Raw genomic sequence first — 20175 nt, forward strand, 5'->3', positions numbered from 1 at the left:
GGGCCTGCATAAATTAACCGAAAATCCGCTGTCAAAGGAATGGGCGAGTTTTTTCTATCATACGGGGCGGGGGGGGGGGGGTCCTCTGTTTTATTTTTTAAAATATATACATGGGCCTCATGAATATGGAAATCAGGGGGCACACACCAGAGGTTGAAGAAGACTGCAGTTTAACAGGGAATTAGATTTTTAGGTTATCGTGGGAAGAGCCAAGGAGTTTCTCCCACCCCACAGCCGCCCTGACCCCCCTCTCCCCAGGCTGATAAATCTATTTGTACCTCCATAAATTATACCAGCAAAATATGACAAAAAGTAGTTTATTTATGGTCACCTTCAACATAGGGCCACAATTCCTGGTTTGTTCTTTTCCTCCCATTCTGAGATTTAGACACACAAACGTTTTACCTGTTTGAAAAGAAGTATCTGAAAGGCAATTTATTAGCTATCAGTTTTTCTATTTCTATCGGTGTCTTCTCAACAAAGAGTCAGACCTCCTTGTAATCTCAGATTTAACACCTGACCCTCAATGACATCTTCACGATGTCATTTTCGACATTGCCAACAGATGGTGTCATTTTTCTATTGATGGATTACAAGGACATCTTTGCTTTGTACACCTGTGATGCACAGACCCTTGATTTCAGCAGGGCTCTTGGTGAAATAAGAAATAAGCTGTTTGCACCAAGAACGTGATAAAGGGCTTGCCAGCAGGGGCAAAATGGCCAAAACAATCTTGGTCTGATGTCTCTGTCTTTAGTCGGGTTGTGGGAATTCTAGACCCTGTCACGAGACAAGTCCAGAATTATCTGTGCTCCTAAAGGAGAGAGCTGAAAATTCTTGAGACTCTGAAAAATCAGACAAATTTCTTCTGTTGATATGGTTTCAAAAGTTAACGCTCACTCAATATTCTGGTCCTATTTCCTTTTTTCCCCTCTGCCTAAGAACAAGGGAGCACTGGGGCAAATGGAAGATCTGGAAGCTACTGAAAAAGACCTCTAATGGTATGTTGGTTGGATCATCATACAAACATGTCAGTCCTCCTCAGCTCTGTACTGATGACCTGACTCTTCTATTCGGGACAGTATCTTTCCTGTATGCCCATAAAGATCATGGTCAACCCCCCACATGATTACTAATTCCCAGGCTCCATGCCTCCAATCGTACTTCAAGATCAAGAACCCATTTTCCATAAAAACTGAAGATACTCGCACTGCCAAGCTAACCCTTGGTGCCTCACTGCCCGGAACTTAATTCCCCTATGTATTTTTTTTTTCTTTTTTCCAAAGAGGGTAAGAACATCGTACATGCAGTTAAAAGCCTTTCCCATTCCTGTTGGTACCAGGGGTTCTGATGGCCAGCTTGGGCGGGAATGTCAGGAAGACATCTGGCTTTGTGTAACCTAGAGAGAGAATGCACGGACGTAGGAGAACCACATGTTGACAGATCACTACAGTAACTTATTTTTTCCTAAATTAAAGGTTAAAAAAAAAAGTAAATGAAAAAGGAAGTGAGACAGCCTGACAAGAGTTTTGAATTCTTGGCATTTCTTTCTCAAACTTAAGCTGAGCAAAGGCTTTTTCAATATACCTTTTCAAATGCCTTTTTTTTTTTTCCAGTGCTGGAAAATTTTGTGTGTGTGTGTTTTTAAAGTACAGAACAATGGACTAATTGTACAATGGCTTGCAGAAGGTGTTCTGTTTCTGTTGAAATGCTTAACCTATCCCCCAAGGTATTTTCCATGATGTCATTTTATATAGTTTAAGGCCTAAGTATGAATCGTCGGCTGGAAGTGTGCAGCTTCCCCAAGACAAAAGGGATATAGCCGCTGCCCTCCCCCAAAACAGGGATCCACTGAGGGTCTGCGATTTCAGATCTATTTCATACACTGATCTGTCAAGGAACAAGAAACGTGAGAAGGCAGAGCGTGGGTGGCGGAGGGATAGGGCTACAAGGGGACGCTGGGCAAGCATAGCTCTCTCCAGAGGTGACCGGGCAGGGGGCCACGTGAGCGTGATATGTGACACAGAAAGGCCCTGTGTGCCGCCATGTAAATGCTGCTGTGCAAACCCTGCACGTACTGCTGATAGGTGTGCGCACTACACGTGGATACACAAGCATACGATGGGGGCTCCCGTGGCCGTGGGGCTTCACGTGGGAACCAGTTTCTCTCCCATCACGTCCACAAACCAGAGGGCACTGCTTTCCCGTCTGTACTACCAGGACCCTAAAATGGTGACTGCAAACATTAGGAACCTCTGGTTACATTTTAGGCGTAGCCTCCCTGGAAGAGTACAGAAGACTAACACTGCTAAGAAGCCTACTGCTTTAAAATGCCGGCTGTTCTGGTTCCCCACAAAACCAAACTAGGAAGATCAGGTATTGGGCAAGAGGTTTTTTTGGTTTTGGTTTTAGTTTGTTTGTTTTTTGTTTTTGTTTTTGTTTTTTGCTGTTTTATGATTTTCTTTTCTTCTGCCCAGGTCGATGTGTTGACAAGCATGGATTAATGGACACTTGTGGAAAAAAAAAAAAAAAAGAATTTAGCTCATGTCGAAACGGCCACACTTTTGCATTTGTTAACTAAATAAAACCTATCTTGCCCCCATTAAAGAAGTGATGTCATGATTTAAAATACCCACTTGGAAGGATTTTACAAAAAATAAAAAAAGTTACTATAGTCCTCAAGGATTCAAACACAGGAAATCTTTTGGGAAGAGAACTTTAAAACTGGGTCAACATTGGAGGGTAGTAGGTGAAAGCATGCTGTTGCTTTTCAGGGTCAGATTCCTGGGAGGTTTAAAACAAACCACTTAAAAATGCACCTGAAGGGGACAGCACCCTACTTTCCCAGGGAGCCCTTGGACACCTGGGCCAGGCACAAAACAGGTATGACAATTACTTGTGCTCCGTGTTCACTACGGAGGTCTCTCACCTGAGTCTTACTAGAGTACTGACTGAGAATTCCCAACAAGCTTGGAAATCTCAAGAATACAGGAGGTTATGGCAACACAGAATGGGATGACGGTAGACTTGCTTTTGGTAATGGCGGTGGCAGCCGTTAAAAATCACCCCAAAGGGTAGCGTTAGGACCGTAGATATAGGACGTGCCTGAGTTACCAACAAAAATAAGGTTACATCAGGTTAATGCAAGGTAAATGACCGGATGTTAGCAGCAGTCTATAAAGGGCTCACGCAGCTCAGTAAAAACAGCAAGGCTTTATCAAGAAGCTTAAATGCTCGGGTGCTTGAGAGGCTCAGTCTTGATTTCGGCTCAGGTCCTGATCCTCGGGCTGTGGGATCAAGCCCCCCATCAGGCTCCAAGCTGAGTGTGGAGCCTGCTTAATATTCTCTCTCTCCCTCTGCCCTTTTCCCTGGCTCACACGTGTATGCACTCTCTTAAAAAAATAAAAATAAAAGAGTCTTAAATACAGTTACACCATGGTACATGGTTCTACTTTTGGTAATCTATCCTAGGTGAATAAAATAATATATATGTAATACATAAGTATGTACATATAATAGTTGCATAAATGATGCTCATCATGGCATTATTTAAAGCGACTAATGTAACGCATCCAAAATGTTTACTGAGGAAAGGACAACAGAATGTTAGGGAGTCTAAAATTACGAATTTTAAGATTATGCCTTAAAGAAGGGAAAAATCCTTGTTGTGACCTTCAATAAAAAAACAAAAGAACACAGGATATCAGACTGTAAATGCAGTACAAGTGCAACTACATTTTTAAAAAGTCATAAACTTAAGGACCAGAAGGAGATATGCCAGAGCATAAATAAATATTAACAACAATGTCCTCTGATTCAACAAAATGAGGATTTACACGCTAATGTATTTTGGAACCATATCATCATCCATAAATAAAGTAGGTTTCACACACTTTTACTGGGTTACCTTCTTTGAAAACATGCTGTAAGTCAAAAATCTAATCTAATTTTTCCCAGAGAAATGGTATCTACGAGGTATATGATCAGCTTTTATTTATAACACCATAAATAGCACATTTCACCAACTGGCACCATTTAATTCTACCTTATAAAGCCAAATAAAGGGAAAAGTAGAACAGAATAACTCCATATAGATCACAACCACCAGAATCTACTACCTTATTAAGGTCCAATTTATTTCTTCAGGTTTCTCTCCCTGAACTTATCACTAACAACTCAAAGGTGCTCATCAGGACGTGGGATTCTGAGATTATTACTTATCTGCATAGACAAGCATTTTGAGGAAACTTTGGGAGAATCTACCATCTATCACTGGACTCTTCTAGAAAGTGACCCAGGATGTCCAGTTGCTTTTCCCCTTGTACTTGCCTGACATTTCCTAAGAGCAGGTAGAAATACACAATTGTAACTGCGCACCTGTCCACCTGAGGCCTTGGTCGCTGATTATACCATCTCATCTTGTAGACCTGGACGTGACTCAAAGAATGCGTTCCTTTCCAAAGGCAGGGACCTACCTGCCCTTCCGCTGAGTATTTTGTCCTCTGCTCCGTCCCTTTGTCTCTACTTGGTAATAGTGAAAACGCTTCGAAGCTTTAGGCTGAAATGGGACCAAACTCAAAAGCACACAGCTTGGCAAGCAAACAAAATCAAATGCCTCCCACCTGAGCCTCCAGTCCCAAGTGTCATTTTGTTAAAGGGACAGGTTCAAGGGGACACCAGAGTGCTGCTTTGTCCTAAATGGCTGTTTTAGCAAATTCTTAAGAAAGACACGAATGAGGCACACCTTGCCCCGTGAATATGTAAGAACATCTATGCCCGATAGCTGCCATGTCTCAGAGCAATCTGTTTTATTAAAATGCCTGTAGAGTGGTTTTAAAGACAGTTTTATCAGACCATAAGAAAATCTATTTTGTTATTCCAGCTGGGACTCTTCCTCCTCCTTCAGAAAGAGGTCATTTATGCTGGTGCTGGAGTACAGCTCTGCGAGGCAGAGGCCCTGTGCTTCCCCGGTCAGACTGACCCTGGAGGCCTCAGGGAGGCCCTGTGTGCCTTGGAAAGCAGACAGGCTAAGTTTATTTGCGGGCTGCCCACTTGCTTTATGTGGGTAGAAGTGGCTGAGAGAATCATGAAGTAAGTGTCGAGTTGCCGGGAGTGAAAGTATAAACATATAAAAGTATCAATATTTGTCATGAGGAAAAAATAAAGTACTGAAATCCATATTTCCCTGAGCAAACCCTCTCTGGACTAAATGCAACTTCTAAGCTCCAGTTCAGCACTTCCCAAGGTGTGCTTCAGGGAATACAAGCTTAATGAGTTTTTAACGGTTCTCCCTGGAAAGGGGGTTTTTGTTGGTCAAAGGAGTTTGGGATACACTGGGATGAACGAAGTTCAACAGGTTACTTGACAAAAGACCTCTCAGAGCCTCTAAGTGCACTGAGGGTTCTCCAAGAGGCTATGGTACCGGAATTTGAGGACCCCAGTCTGGGGAGCATCATCCCAAACAATGCCCAAGGCTATGTACGACCTCACCAGGCTGCAACTGCATAGAATAAACTGTCGGCTCTGATGCTGAGCCCGAAGCGTCCGATACGGGGAATGCACGAGGAAAGGCTCTTCACCTCCAACGAATTTTTCTACAAATGTGTCCACTTGGTCACACTACCATTTTATGGCAATTTCGCCATCATCTAATCAGAGCTACTATAGGCAAAGGTGCTTCGGCCGGAGATCCACAGTCATAGCCTTCCTCCCCTATTCAAAGAAATGCAGCATGTCGGGTGCTGACGTTGCTAAAAATAAATTTCCTCTAAAAGAGCTTCTTGGCTGGTCCTGGAAGGATGGTCAATACTAGCAACATAATCACAACATCAAGGGCTGCGAAGAGCCATAGAGTGGGATCGGATTTCCTGGGATGGAGTATGTGGGCTGGGTAGTCGCATGTGCACGCACGCACACACACACACACACACACGCACATATGCATGCACGCACACGGTAGGTAGGTATGCACGCGGCACCCACGCACGTGCGCGCGCACGTGCGTCCTTTCCTCCTACCCACATTCCTGAGTGGCACCACGCGGACTCACCACCACGGACAGAGATCCAAGGGCTGTCCGTGGGTTCTCCTCGCTCACACCTGCTCTGGAATCTTGTCAGTCACGTTCCCACCGCCCCCACGCGAGACCCCCATCCCCCGCACGGCGTGGTCCAGGCCTACTGGGATCACGTGGTCTCTAGAGGGGCCCGCGTTTCCATATGGCCAGGGCTGCCCCCGCACGTGGGCCTGGGTGCCTCTGCCTCGCCCACCACCCCCACACTCTCCTGGGGGTTCCCACTAGGCCCACACAGAGACCTGACGCGTCCACCGCCCCCGCCCCATCCGTCCCCTCCCACCGTGTATACACACGCTGTATACTCCCACTGCGTCCATGTTCTTCCTTGATCGCTTTTTCCAACTAGGCTTTAAGGCGTTCCGTCTTAGCCATTTCTCCCCCACCTGCGACACTCGCACAGAGACAGACATGGAAAATGCTCAGCACTTCTTCTGAACACACAAACACCACTTTCACCCTAACACAGCCTCTGAACAACACACATCATAAACTCGGGGGCTTATGGGAAAGCACAGCATATGGGGTAGTAAGGGACGAGAAAGATGCCAGAGCCTGGAGGGAGGCAAGTGTCGAGCCCCTCCCTGTGGCTCTGGAAATTAGTTTAAATGTGTCTTCGGTGAAAACGTATTTATCTAGGTCCCAACTACATGCAGCCATATCCTCTCTGCAAAAAGGCCAAGCGTGACACTGGAGGCTTGCAATACCCTTTAAAGTTGTGATTAATCCACTTTTCACGGTCACATGACCATTTTGATGTTAGAGAGGGAAAAGGAGCTTATGTCTGTCCTTGTTTCCTGGGTTGAGCGTCTAGCCACATGGTGCCATTTAGACCTTAAGGCCACCTCTTCATGTTGGGGGACGGGGTGGTGAAGGTGGAAACGTTTACCCAAGACGTTCCCGAATTTAAACGGACCAAACTAACGAAGTCAAGTTATTGCAATCCCCAAATGCAAATCCGGACTGCGTTCTTTCTCGTAATGGCCAAAATGTAACATAATTCTTAACATCCTGCAGTTAACACATGATGGTTGGAGTGTCTGTCTGGCTTCTGGGATTGAACACTGTTTACCGAACACCAATAGGAATGATCAAAAATCAACCGTCTGGGACAACAGTTCTATCCCCACACAGACGCGGGCAGGCACGAATCACTCCCACGTTTAATCTCCTTACACACACAACTGGGGATCGGCATCCATTCTGGAATGCCGGATGGAGGAGGCTTCAGTGCTTCCTCCTGGCCCTAGACTGGATCCTACACTAGTGGGGGAAAATGCCGTAAAGGACGTTGCAGGGTCAACCGACAAAAGGGCCATATGGCTGAGCAAGTGGCATACCCGTTTGTTTTTTTGTTTTTTTTTTTTAAGTTCAAGCTGACAGAAAGACATCTTCAATGTAGGACTAATCGTTCCTAACCCCGAGAAATCACGTACATCCCCCCCTTCCCTTTCGCGACCAACGTCACCTCATTCGCAGGAAATGCCTACGACAAAGAGCAGTTCTGTTTTCCACCTGCAGCAGCAGAAGCACGCAAAAGTCCAACAGCCTGGCTTGGGACCCTTAGGACCACGGGGCAGGCACACCCAGATGGCGCAGGCAGGGCGCAAACCCCGTGCACACTGGGGTTAACTCCAGAACGTCAGACACACTGTGTGCACGCACACATTTCTTCACACCCTGCAGGAGAGCCACGCAGCAGACGGGCTGTTCATGAAGCTTCTACAGCAAGGCAGCACGGAGTGAGGAGGCCCACGGATGTAAGACAGAAGCTGCCCGAGGGAGGGAGAAGCAAGAGAAACCCATCTGTGAGGGGAGGTGGGCAGGCGGGCAGGCAGGCGGCTCCCGACGGCCCTTCTAAGAAGGGCATTTACAGGACGGACACACCCCAACCTCAGCGCAGCACAAACAACTTCAAAAGCCACGGCTGGGGGTTTGGAATATCTGCCTCTCCGTCTCCCACCCCAAGCGGGTGTGTGGTCGGGAGGCTAGGGGAGCAATGGGCTGTTTGCTGTCCCGACGGATACCTGTATTCAGAGACAAGGGGATACAAGACAGATCCTGACCTGTTTCCTTCTATTTCCAACTGAGAATTACCGGGCACCTTCTCCACGTTACACCTGCGGTAGAGTAGAAAGAACACTGGAGTCAGAAGACCTGGGTTCGAGTCCCAGTCCAGCTCTTCCTCCTATGGTGGGTGACCTTGGGGGGATTCCTGTCACTTCTCCAAGCCTCAGACTGCTTACCTGCCCGTGTTGTCGACTCATAGGATTTGGGGGGGGGGGGGAACTACACAATGTTATGTGTGGAACCGCATTCTGACACACACACACACACACACACAGTGTTCGAGGAATGGAGAGAAAAGAAAAAACCTTTCTCGTGACGTCTCCGAGACATTTCCTGCTTCTCTTAAACGCGAACATGCCTGTTACTCCGGCTCCTGCTCCCTCTGCTCATGTTTGATGTGAGCATTAGGGTGCAGCTTCCGTGCGCTGCTCCAGAAGCAGCGGGGGGGGAAGTCAGGCAGCATTTGCAGGGGGAGGGGTGGGGGAGCATGACCTTACCGGAGGGCTCTTGCCATCCGAGGCGAGCTAGCTCCTCACGTGTAAATAAAACGGGCCTAGTACTTACCTCGGAAAGCTGGAGTGGAAACTGAATAGCAAGCACACTGCACGCTGCTGCAGCAGCCAGCCCTGATTTCTGCACGCCACCCAGGTAGCTGGCTCCGCCTCCCAGACCTCCCTTCTCTTCAAGTCAGTCATTTGGACTGGAAAGGACCATAAATGGCCACCTGAGGTCTCCGGCCCTTCTATGGGCCTCTAGAGAAGCCTCTTCCATTGACAACTCTGAAACTGCTACCCTGGTGTCCTTTATGTGGCGGGAACCAGAGCGGCGGCCGGGTGTGAGAAATCGCAGGAAAAAAAAAAAAAAACTTCCATCCTGTCCAGACCTTACTCTAGCATCCGCAGGCTGCGTGTGGCCGCTCATAAAATCCCTTCTCAGAGCCACTCCCACTCTTCGGAGGGCATGAGGCACCGCACAAAGGGAACAGCATAAACCAAGAAGAAGTGGAAAAAAGGTGGGGGGGGGGGGGCATTAGCTGCAATGTCTAAAATAAAAGGGAGAACAGGAAGGGACATGTTGGCAAACGAAGCTGGGAGGTCACGAAGGCCAGACCACGGAAGACTAGCTTTCCCTGCACTAAGAAGTTTGATCGCACTTGGGGAGGCAATGGGAAGCCATGCAACGTTACACAACAGTGCGACAGTGAGCTACAGGCCCCAGAAAGGCAGGATGAGGGACAGATTGGAGGCAGGGGACATAGGCAGCACACAGCTGCCCCAGGCCGGGCCTCCCATGACACGGTAAGGGCCTAGTGAAGAAGCATGTGGGACGACGGAAGACGGAGTACCCAGGAGAGGTGCTGGGGTGCGTGTCAAAGCAACTTTGTACCTGAGCGCGTATCAGAACGAAGGCACAGAATTGGGAACACTTTTCATGCTGCTCATTTGGGACACTGGGTTGATGGTAATGTTAACCACGGGGATACAGAAGCCAAAACCAGACCACGTGGTCTCAGGACATGTCGTTAGGAAGGCAGAGAAACCTGGGAATGGTAAATACTCCCTCAGACATTTTACAGAACATGCTGTAAATAATTCAGAGGACGACGGGCAAGGTGCTGCGAGCTGAAACTAACGAAGATTACAGTTCACGGGAGATGCGAGGCTCTGAACAAGAGAGGTCCCTGTAGGATCATTTCGGATGATTCAGATAAGGAGGGCAGGGGGACAGATCTACACGGGTCAGCCATCTGATCACCTTGGGGGAAGGAAGAAAGGTACACGATACCCAAACAACCACAAAAAAAGAGTACAGGGACACGGATTTGGCTTTAAAAATACTGTTACTACAAATCTGTGTTGGTGAGACAATCCCAACAGTGGTGTGAACAGCCCGCCCTGGATCGAAGCCTCGGGAGGGTGATCAGTGTGGGAAGCACCTCCCCCCAGCCCCCCTGACACACACACAGTAAATGCACATCAGGTCAAGCACTTGAGAGAAAACCTCAAAACCAGGCAACTTTCTTTCTTTCTTTCTTTCTTTCCTTCCTTCCTTCCTTCCTTCCTTCCTTCCTTTCTTTCTCTTTCTTTCTTTCTTTCACTTTCTTCCTTCCTTCCTTCCTTCCTTCCCTCCTTCCTTCCTTCCCTTCTTTCCTTCCCTTCCTCCTTCCTTCCTTCCCTTCTTCCTTCCTTCCCTCCCTCCTTCCTTCCTTCCCTTCTTCTTTCCTTCCCTTCCTCCTTCCTTCCTTCTTTCTTCCTTCCCTCCTTCCTTCCTTCCTTCCTTCCTTCCTTCCTTCCTTCCTTCTCTCTCTCTCTCTTTCTTTTTTTTAATGAGAGCCCATCCCTTCTGGAGAATGGATTGATCAGATGGGGACCTTCAAAACCAGCAGCTCGGCCTTACTCAACTTGAGGGCTATGCCACACCCAACTTCAGCATGTAAAGGAATTAAACGGTACATTTAGTCCTAAGGCTTGCGGTCTACCCTGTCCTTGGAAAGGAGCTGAAATGTAAAGGAATGACACACTGGCTCTCCTTTCCCAGGTTAAATGTCTTTATAATGATAGTTTTTTGTTCTTCTAAAAAGTGACCCTACACAAGAACTAATGTCATCGTGCCCTCGTGTAAGAGGCTCACATGACCCCCTGCTTCCCTGACTTCTCCTGGCTGGCCATCTCCTTCCTGGAAGGAAGACTGTCTACCTCCTCCAATACATGCACCGTGAGCAAGATGGGGGGAGTACTATGAGTTTTTTGGTTTTTGTTTTGTTTTTTGGCTTTTTACCCTCTGGCCCTGTTCTGCAGTACAGGGCTGGAAATACAGGAGGGATGCCATAAATATTTCCAAGATGAATAAATGATTTTCTACAATGTGAGTTGAAATTCAGAACAAGCCAAGACCTTCCACCGCTCTCAGACCTATCAGGAAGGATTCTGCAAATTCAGGTCAAGATGACAACAGTCCGTCTTTAGGGAGGACAGCGGAGCCTCAACAGGGCCAGGGAGGAAGCAGCCCAGTGGTCACCAGCCCTACCCCCATCACCTCACTGTGGGCCAGGGTTGGGTCCACCCATCAGACCAGCCAGGCAGGTTTCTTCCGCCTCACCCACTTCTTCCCTGTGTCCGTCCGCAAAGCTGGACGTCAAGTCCCAACCCTCTGCAGACAGCGAGGCGGGTCATCGTAGAATGCTCCAGCCACAGTCTTCAGACAATTGTCAGGGAGGGAAGAGAGGACACAACCTCACCTTCCATTTCCAGATTCTTCAGGGATGAGGACAATGCTCAGATTTGAAAAGTCAGGCGCAATAAACGTTGAACAAAAGCCACCGACGGACAGGACTGTCGACCAGGCGTAAGAAGGCGCTTCACGTGAGTTCAAGTATCCAGTTGCAAACTAATTACATCCTGAAGCACTGTGCAGATTGCTTCTAGTAACGTTTAAGAAATCACAATGAACAGAAGTGGAGTCAGAAGATGAGAGATAAGAGCCAGCGTTCCCATGTCAAAATGAACAAGGAGACTTGAGATTGCTAAGCTTGATGAGGACCCTCCATAAAAAGTTAGAGGAAATTATTCAGATGCCACGGGGCTATTTAGAGAAGATAAATAATATCATTTAAGTACTAGTAGGGGGTCTCTTAGAAAAAGCCATGGCAAGCTAACCTCATTTTATTCTTTCGGCGGGGTTTCTAGGTGGATAGATTGGAGAGGCCACAAATGTGGTATCTCTTGGCTTCAACCTTTCTTGATAACCTTGAGAAAGGACAGAGTGGGGGACATGATGGCGCAGTCCTGTGACACTACAGACGGCTAATCAACTTTAAGGATTGCTGTTTAGGGGCTCCTGGGTGGCTCAGTCGGTTAAGTGTCCAACTTTGGCTCAGGTAATGATCTCGTGGTTCATGAGTTCAAGCCCGGCGTCAGGCTCTGTGCTGACAGCTGGGAGCCTGCTTTGGATTCTGTGTCTCCCTCTCTCTCTGCCCCTCCCCTGCTTGTGCTTTGTTTCTCTCTCTCTCTCTCTCAAAAATAAACATTAAAAAATATTTTTTTTAAAAAAAAGGATTAATGGTTAATACATTTATGTCAACCTGAAGTGATTTTCAGGTGCACATGACAGAGATCTGTCCTTTGCCTTTTAGACAGCTTATGGCAAATCTGATGGAAAAAAAAAAAACAACAACAAAACAAAAATACAAAAAAAAAACCCCACAAAACAAAAAACCCGAAATGATTTACACAAGGAAACATGATTTTTTAAAAAGGCATAAATATGATGTTATAATAGTAGACTGGAAAAATGGGACAAGAATCTGTTAAATGGAGCTGCATATGGGAAAGAATGAAGTCGGTAGATACAGGTTCAAAAAAATCGAGCGCTTAGTTGACGTCTAACCTTGGCAATATTCAAGGGAAGAAAGAGCTTTCTACACGTTTTGGGGCCGGGGAGCTTTCCCACGTTCATGTGTCAGAGCCGTTGGAAGAAGTAAGACACTCTTGAGGCAGGGTAACAGAATTTTGGTATCCAGACCAGGGAAGCTCACTGCCCCGCAATTAGCCATCAGAATACCTTTGGAGGTAGGGGTGCCCTATTCTAAATGGGACACTAAGAAAGTAAGATGTGCCTAAGGAAGGGGACCAGGATGGTGTAGGTCTAGACAGCACTCTGAGAGCAAAGGGAGGTGTGTCAGCCTCAAGGAGAATGGCCTGAGGTGGATAGCCGTGCCCAAAGGACACTGCTCGGAATGCGGACGGACATACTCTCTGAACGTCCAAGTAGAACACCCAGAAGTCAGAAGGGCTGAATCCTATAGGAAAGGATTGTTGTGCTTACAGCTGCACGTCAGTGTCGTTAACTGCCCCGACACAGCGCACTAACTCTCGGGAGGGTCCATAACTGCTGGATGGCAGTCTGTCAAAGATGGTGAGGGGGGCACATCTGAGTTGTGGGAAGGTGAGCCAGGGAGAGCGAGGACCCCGAATCCCTCTAGATCTTTCCATTATCCAAGTAATTACGAGCCACGTCTCTAGACTCGGGATGGCTCTCCCAGCCCCTACCCTTCACTATCTTATTCTAGATCTCATCCCAGGGGTAATTTTAAAGGGTAAGGATGCAAACTGGGATGGATCCTTTTTCTAAAGGAATAGCATCTTAGGTTAAATAGTACATAATGTTAGAACAGGATTCTTAAAAGCCTCCGATAGAAACAGAAAACAAGGCTTATCATAACAAGTCAAAACAAAGCCTTCTAACACTACTTGATTTGGGGAATGAAAATAGTAGGAATGAGCTATAGCTGACCAGTTCTAACTTTAAATAGCAATTACTGCAGAAGGATTTTACATTTGTGAAACACACAAAATTACTGGCTCTTTGGGGTCACATTTTAAAAAGTATCCTCCTTAAAAAAAAAAAAAAAGCCTGGCACTGAAAACAAAGGCAATAAATAGATGCTTAAATTATCCTAGTTCTTCATAAAAAAGAAAGATACATCTGTCCCAGAATCATGCAAGAACTTTGAAAAAAACTGTCTCATGAGAGCTAATTAATTCTTATATATCAGTTAAATATAGATGGCAATTCTGATCTAATACACCGCTAATCTGTACAACTGTCAGAACCCTAACACTTGAGGTAAGGGGAGGGAAGTTAGTACAGGTGGTATTTCTTGCACAGGTAGGCTGAGTTACTATATTAGTAGCTGACTTTAACCTTACAAAAATCTCAGCACATGGAGGGGTAGGTACATTTCCCAGCAGTATTTTTCTAAAACCAACAAAAATATAACAATGTATCCAATTAAGGCCCTCCTAATTTGGGCACCTCCTACTTGAGCACCAAGTTTGGGAAGAGAAATAAAACACAGAAATATTCACAATAAGTGCCTTTTTTTTCTAGACTACTAACACGAAATATACATGAAACATGCAGCAATGGGAAAGGGGCCCATACTCTCCAGAACGGACCTAAATGTGGGGGCTAACAGAACGGGCCTTAAGAGGGTACTTTGCAAGGAAGAGTTAAATAAATACATTGAAACCAGAGAAAACAGGAGGAAAAAAGTACTCAGTGTCTGAATGCTACAATATTTAAATATTCTTTCCCTACAATACAACCAAAGACATGTTCGATAATCAGTCCCAGTGAAACTGTGTTTTCTGTTTTTGGAGGGTGTGAGGGGACAGAAAGGATAGAAAACGTATTAGCAAGGACGCTTACTTTCAAGTGCTCAGAGCTCCATTTACCCACCTGATGAGCTAAAAGTAGTCTGAAAGGCTGATTATTAATAATTAAACGACTCAGCAAGCAAGCCTGGCCTGCATTAACTTCTCCAACTCGCCTGACGCCTCTGGAGGCAGGTACGGTAATCATTCCATTTTGCGGATGGCCAAAGTGAGGCTCAGAGGGGTTAAGGAAGTCGCCCGAGCGCCCCACAGGTAGTAGATAAATGCTGGAGTTAAGATTCAAACACAGGTAAGCTGAACCCACGTAAGAGCTTGTGTATCAGCAACGGTGCTGTGCTCAGCTGAGGCGCAAGGGATCTAACCTCCTCTTCTGTGGTGGTTTCTAGGAAAGGAGTCAGCCCATAGCTATCTATGCCAGGAAGCGCAACACCCAGAAGCCTATGGAGCCAGCAGGTGATATAAATGAGTCAGTGGGCCGGGCGGGAAAGCACGATGATAAATAGTAAGTGGCACCCAACACTAGAAGGATGATTTAGCAGGGTGATGGGGGGGGGGGGGAGGGCTGCGGCAAGCTGGAGCAGGAGAGCCTGTGGGGGGGCGGTGGGGAGCCATCTCCTCACTCCTACCCGTTATCACCTTGGGGAAACTTGGGTACAACGCTGCATGATTTTTAGGTTTTTCTAAAAGGACGGAGAACACCTGAAGTTTATAAGAAGTCTCTCCGGGTTTTAAGTGTTTGCTTTCTCCCCATCCCCCACCCAACAACATGAATCATGAAATTAATCAGGCTGTGGGCACTTTGTGGTCCACCAGCTGGTGACCTCTTTTGCACCGTTAAAGGAGGAGCTAGACGTCACCTGGAATAAAAGGCCTAGCTCCTAAACCTCTTCTCGGCTCTGCGCAGTGCTCCTGCCGCCCCAGACTCCACTCAGCAGGTTATGAGCAAGATGCCTGTCAAATACCAAGGCGCACCTGGTCAGAGTAACAGATGTCGCGCTCTGCTCTCCTGAGACAAAGGCAGAGAAGTTGGAGGCTTATGCAGGGTGATCCTCTCTACTTATTTTATTATTATTATTATTATTATCTTTTTTTTTTTTTTACACCAGGGGCTGATAAAATAAGGCGTCATTGTCCAAGCTGGTTTCCCGGAAACCGTTCCTGCCTGTGGCATATCTTCCAGGAGGGCTGGGGGCGAACAGAAACCTGACAGAGTTACTGATTCTTGGCTTACGAGGAAGCGTGTGCCCGTTCGCTCTGGTCAAAGAACGGACTGGTGGGCCAATCTTCCTTTCTGGATGGCTGTCAGCCCCCTGTGTCAATGAGTGGCCTCTCCAAACCCAATATAATGGGGCTGCTCTTTGTTGCCACGTGTGAAATATGCAAGGGGATGCACTTGAAAAAAAGAACAACAACAAAGACGAGTAGTAAAAATAGTAAGCAGAGAACCTAAAAACTCTGCAACACAAAGAAGGGCAGGAAATTCTGACTCTTCCACACACACCTCGTGCTACCACTTGTCACCATTTCTGGAAACTCCTTACAGATAATGTAACGAAGACCCAACAATAGAACCTCTCAGTGGAAAGTTTCTTCCTGGTTACACGACTTCATCTTTATTAGGAGGTTTCTTCCTGATAGAAAACGAGTACTAAAGTCGCAAAGAAAAGCTAAAATCACAACTTCGTTATGTGTGTTAAACATTCCTGGGTGTACGGAGCAACACTACTGTAAGAAAATAAAAATAAAAAAATAACCCAAACCGGATTAAATGCCGCTGTGCAACTGCGAGAAATACAGTGTTTAATTCTTTTGTTTCCTATCAACTTTTCAACTGGAACGAGATGTGATCTTTCTATGAAAACTGCATCACATGATTATCAAGCAGAAACCAAAACAACTAACCAAAATGTAGCCCAACTAGTTTATCTACTGTGTCGGGCTGACCGACACAGGTCTGGGGATGATAACGTCTCTCGTGCGTTTCTCCACACTCACACTGAAAAGGTCTGTGAAAACGAGGTACATCTGCCAGAAAACCATGCGGTCTATGCAGTGTCATTAGGAAGGAGGAGATGTTGCTCAAACGAGGGCTCAGAAATACAAGTGTGTTGGAAGGAAAGAAGGAATGGTATTTCTGACGGAGCACCTCTTTGGTTTTCGACAGAGTCTCGACACGAAATATTTACCTTAAGTATGCTAGGATTCTTCTTTCCCAAACAACTCAGCCCCAAAGTATAATTTCACGATGTCATTCCAGTCCTTCTACAAACAGGATGGTATTTCACAGATCCTTAAGAGTCCTGACTCCTTCAGTTTAGACTGTCTTTTTAATTTTTGTCACCTACACTATTTTCAAATATCCTCAACAATGCCTGGGAAAACAGCACACAAAACAGCAATGGCAGCCATTGTGAAAATAGTACGACGAGGTTTCTGACACCTTTGGGCAAAAGCCATGAAACACAAAGCAGAAAGACCTTACAACCCAGCGCATGCCTTAAAATACATCTTGCTCAGTAGTATCAACTCTGTCTCCGTGGAGGGGAGCAAGTTGTAGGAGTGAAACACTCACCTGTCTTTGTAGTTTATTACGGTATCAATGATTGCGTTCATCTGCTTGGTCAGTTTGGGGGGATTGGGGGATAGTTTCTCAGCTGGAGGGCGGCCTCTTCTCTTCTTAGCTTTTTCCACGTCTTCTTTGGCGGGATCTTTATCCACATTTCTTCGTCTTTTCCGCTTCTTGAGCCGTACCTCCTCTTCCATTTCTTCCAAATTGCCGTCTTCGATGGCCTGTTGTAGTAGGGGATGAAGGAGGAAAATTCAAGACAAGAGATTAATCAAGAAAATTTTAAAAAGCCAAGGTGAGTGATGAGAATCAAGTAAAACTAACAAAAATAAGATTAAAAATACAAGTTAACAGTAATCAGTCAAGTAAGAAGAGGGAAGACCGCCATATTGGATAAAATAATTCTTTAAGCCAAGTCTAATCTGGGAACAAAATACAGCGAGGGCAGGAAACACTAATAGTAAGAAGAAATGACAAATACAAAAAGGGCGACACATGTGAAGTGTCTGAAAGGTAACTGAATCCAAATGAAATTTTAGCTCAATATAAGAAAAAGACCTGAATTGTTTTACTACTATAAAAGGGGGGAAAGGTAAAACAGAAACAAAACAAAACCAAAAAGAGGTGGGTGAAGAAAAAAATTCCTCTAAGAATACATCCTTACGATCATATAAGCTCTGACCCTTCTCTGGGCTTTTACATCAATTTACTCATGATTCACGACATAAATCCCTATTCCATCCAGATTTTGTTCTAACGTAGCAATTAGTAAACAAGGAAACAGGAAGTACAAAGCCACATTCCTTGGTAAATGCACTTAAATCATCTGATAAAGAACACACACACTCACAGACAACAAACACTTTTTTCCAATTACCTGCAAACGCTTGCTTTAAAGCAGAGCCAGCAGCACTAATGCAGAGAGATAATAAAATAGCTATAAAAACAACCAGGTATAAAAGAAACCTGTTCGTAAATGGCTAAAAGATCCATGTGACAGACCCAGAAGTTTAAACTTTTTTTTTTTTTTATCCCCCTGGTAAATCTCAAAACTTAAGAAAAATAAAGGAAAACTGCAATGAAAAAAAAAAAAAAACCGAAACAAAACAGATAAAAGAAAATTTGACCATGAAAAAGAAAAAAATTTTTTAAAGACCTTTAAATTGCATTTCAAGATTGCTTTCTCACACAAAATAAACTGATGTTGTTATTTGTTCCTCCTGGCTCTCAATATTGCTTCCAGTATGCAAATGCTAATCAATCCTTTCTCGTAGCTGAAAGAGCCCTAATCATAAAGCAATTACCTTCATTTCTCCACAGCACCAAACATGGCTAATATTTATGATCATGTGAGTATAACAATCAATATAAAGAGTGATTACAGCTCAGACATAATTTCTTTCACTTGTGTACAATGCCTCCTGAAAAAGAAAGGTTTTATGAAGAAAACCTGGTGCAGAACACAAAACAACCTGGCATGTTAAAAATGCTAGTGGGATTAAAAGAATGTTTTCTATGCATCTTCCAATGTGCAAACCCGAAGAAGCAACATGCACACAGACAGAATCCTAAGGGACAGTCTGAGGCTAGGCCTTAATAATCAAAAGACAATTTCCATCACGATCCTACAGTGTTCAGATAACCACTATGAAGGAGGCGAGATCTGATGAGTTATGAGGAAAAAGAAAAAAAAAAAAAAAAAGAGAGAGAGAGAAAAAAAAAAAGCTTCCACATTATTTCATTAATATTCATTTGCCTAAAAGCAGGACACCCAAACTATACAGCTAAACACACTGCAGCTAAGCGAAGATTAAGAAAAGGAAATTGTCCCGCAAATGTTGGGGACTGAACATGCTAATAATAAATACAGCATGCAAGGCTGTCAACAGTTAATGGTAATGCTCTCCTCAAGCACCCAGTTGCACACAGAAATACGGAGAACACCGGCTTTTGATGTGTTACACACCTACACATGCCTGGGATGTAGTTCTACTGAATCTTCAAGACGGCAACGAAAAAGGATATTTACCTTACCACTATCGGCAGGCCGGCTATCGGAAATCACAGTTAGTGGGGATAAAATTAACAAGCCAGCAAAGCAGCGAGCTGCTAGTCTCTTCATCAGCTGATCAGGAAAAAAAAGAGAGCTGGGGAAAGGCTATGTTTTCATATACAAGTAATTTTATTTTACTGAAAATTTAATACTGAAAGGATTGTGGATACTCAAATCTGCTGTTTCATTCTACCTACTACAAGGCCCGAAGCCTTCCTCCTTCAGCCTGTTTTAATATTGACAACTACTTATCATATTTTTTCCCCCCTTATTATTCCAGGAAGCAGAATTAGAGATTTTTTAGCTCAGATGGTTTCTGATTCTTACTCTCATTTTAACAATTAAGCCAGTAAGGAAACAAATTAATATTCAATTTTATTAAAAAAAATTAAAAACAGTTTAAGCTTTTTTTTTTTTTCTTTTTTTGGTATCTTAAACCTCATTTTAGTGCCTTTAAAAAAAACAGGCTGCATGTTTTTGGAGCAATCTCAGATGATCTTTTTTTTCTGGATAAAAGAATTTTTTCATTAAATGCATGTCGGTAAAAGCAATGTGCATGTTTCCCAAGTTCAAACATTTTAATACAATGTCATTCTTCTCTTTAAAGAAAATCCCGAACAACTGTGATACTTCCCTTTCAGTTTCGTGCTGTAAAATTTTTCATTGTTTTTCTTTTCAGTGGGATCCATGAAGAGGGGGAAGTTGTGAAAAGGATATTTCTACTCTCACCCCCTCCCCTTAATTTGGGGGGGGGGGAAACGGAACAAAGCATAAACTTATGATATTTGGATTTATCAATCTCTAAATCTGGGAATAGCTAAGAAGCGAAAACAAATAGCAAAAAGGAACTAATGAAACAATGTTTATTGCAATTGCTCATACGTGCAGATTCTTATTAAATTTAGATTTTTGGAATCACAAGGAAACACACAAAGTACTGACCATTATTCCCCTTAAATTAAGGTTTTATGCAGGAATGCCGTCAGCTACAAAACATCTTCCCTCCTCCCCAAAGACCCCAAACACATCCATATGCAGTACTGTATGTTCAGGGATTTCTAAGGGTCTTTTTCTAATGGAAATCAATTCACTAAATATTTCCCAGTGCTTTTCGCACTTAAAGAAGTGGAGTAAGATTACTCCTGCATGTAAGTAAAATTATTCATGGAAATTTAAAACTGTTCTTTTATTTAAAAAAATTATTTATTACACTGGCTCAACAGACTCAACTCAGTGC

The 20175-nt window shown here is 44.6% G+C and overlaps 1 protein-coding gene across 6 annotated transcripts in view; it reads right to left on the reverse strand.

The window, feature by feature from the left end:
* The window catches only part of SMARCA2 (SWI/SNF related, matrix associated, actin dependent regulator of chromatin, subfamily a, member 2), a 181508-nt gene that overhangs the window by 21003 nt on the left and 140330 nt on the right, over window positions 1-20175 (reverse strand). For 5 of the 6 annotated variants that reach the window (XM_045043015.1, XM_045043017.1, XM_045043016.1 and 2 more), the window contains exons 28-29: window positions 16892-17109; window positions 8140-8193 (exon numbers count right to left, since the gene is read on the reverse strand). In XM_045043015.1, the coding sequence (XP_044898950.1) occupies window positions 8140-8193; window positions 16892-17109 (272 nt within the window). The remainder of the gene's footprint in view (window positions 1-8139; window positions 8194-16891; window positions 17110-20175) is intronic. The other variant, XM_045043019.1, reaches the window with a different exon arrangement.

This window comes from Felis catus, chromosome D4 (genome assembly GCF_018350175.1).
Source record: "Felis catus isolate Fca126 chromosome D4, F.catus_Fca126_mat1.0, whole genome shotgun sequence".
NCBI lineage: Eukaryota > Metazoa > Chordata > Mammalia > Carnivora > Felidae > Felis > Felis catus.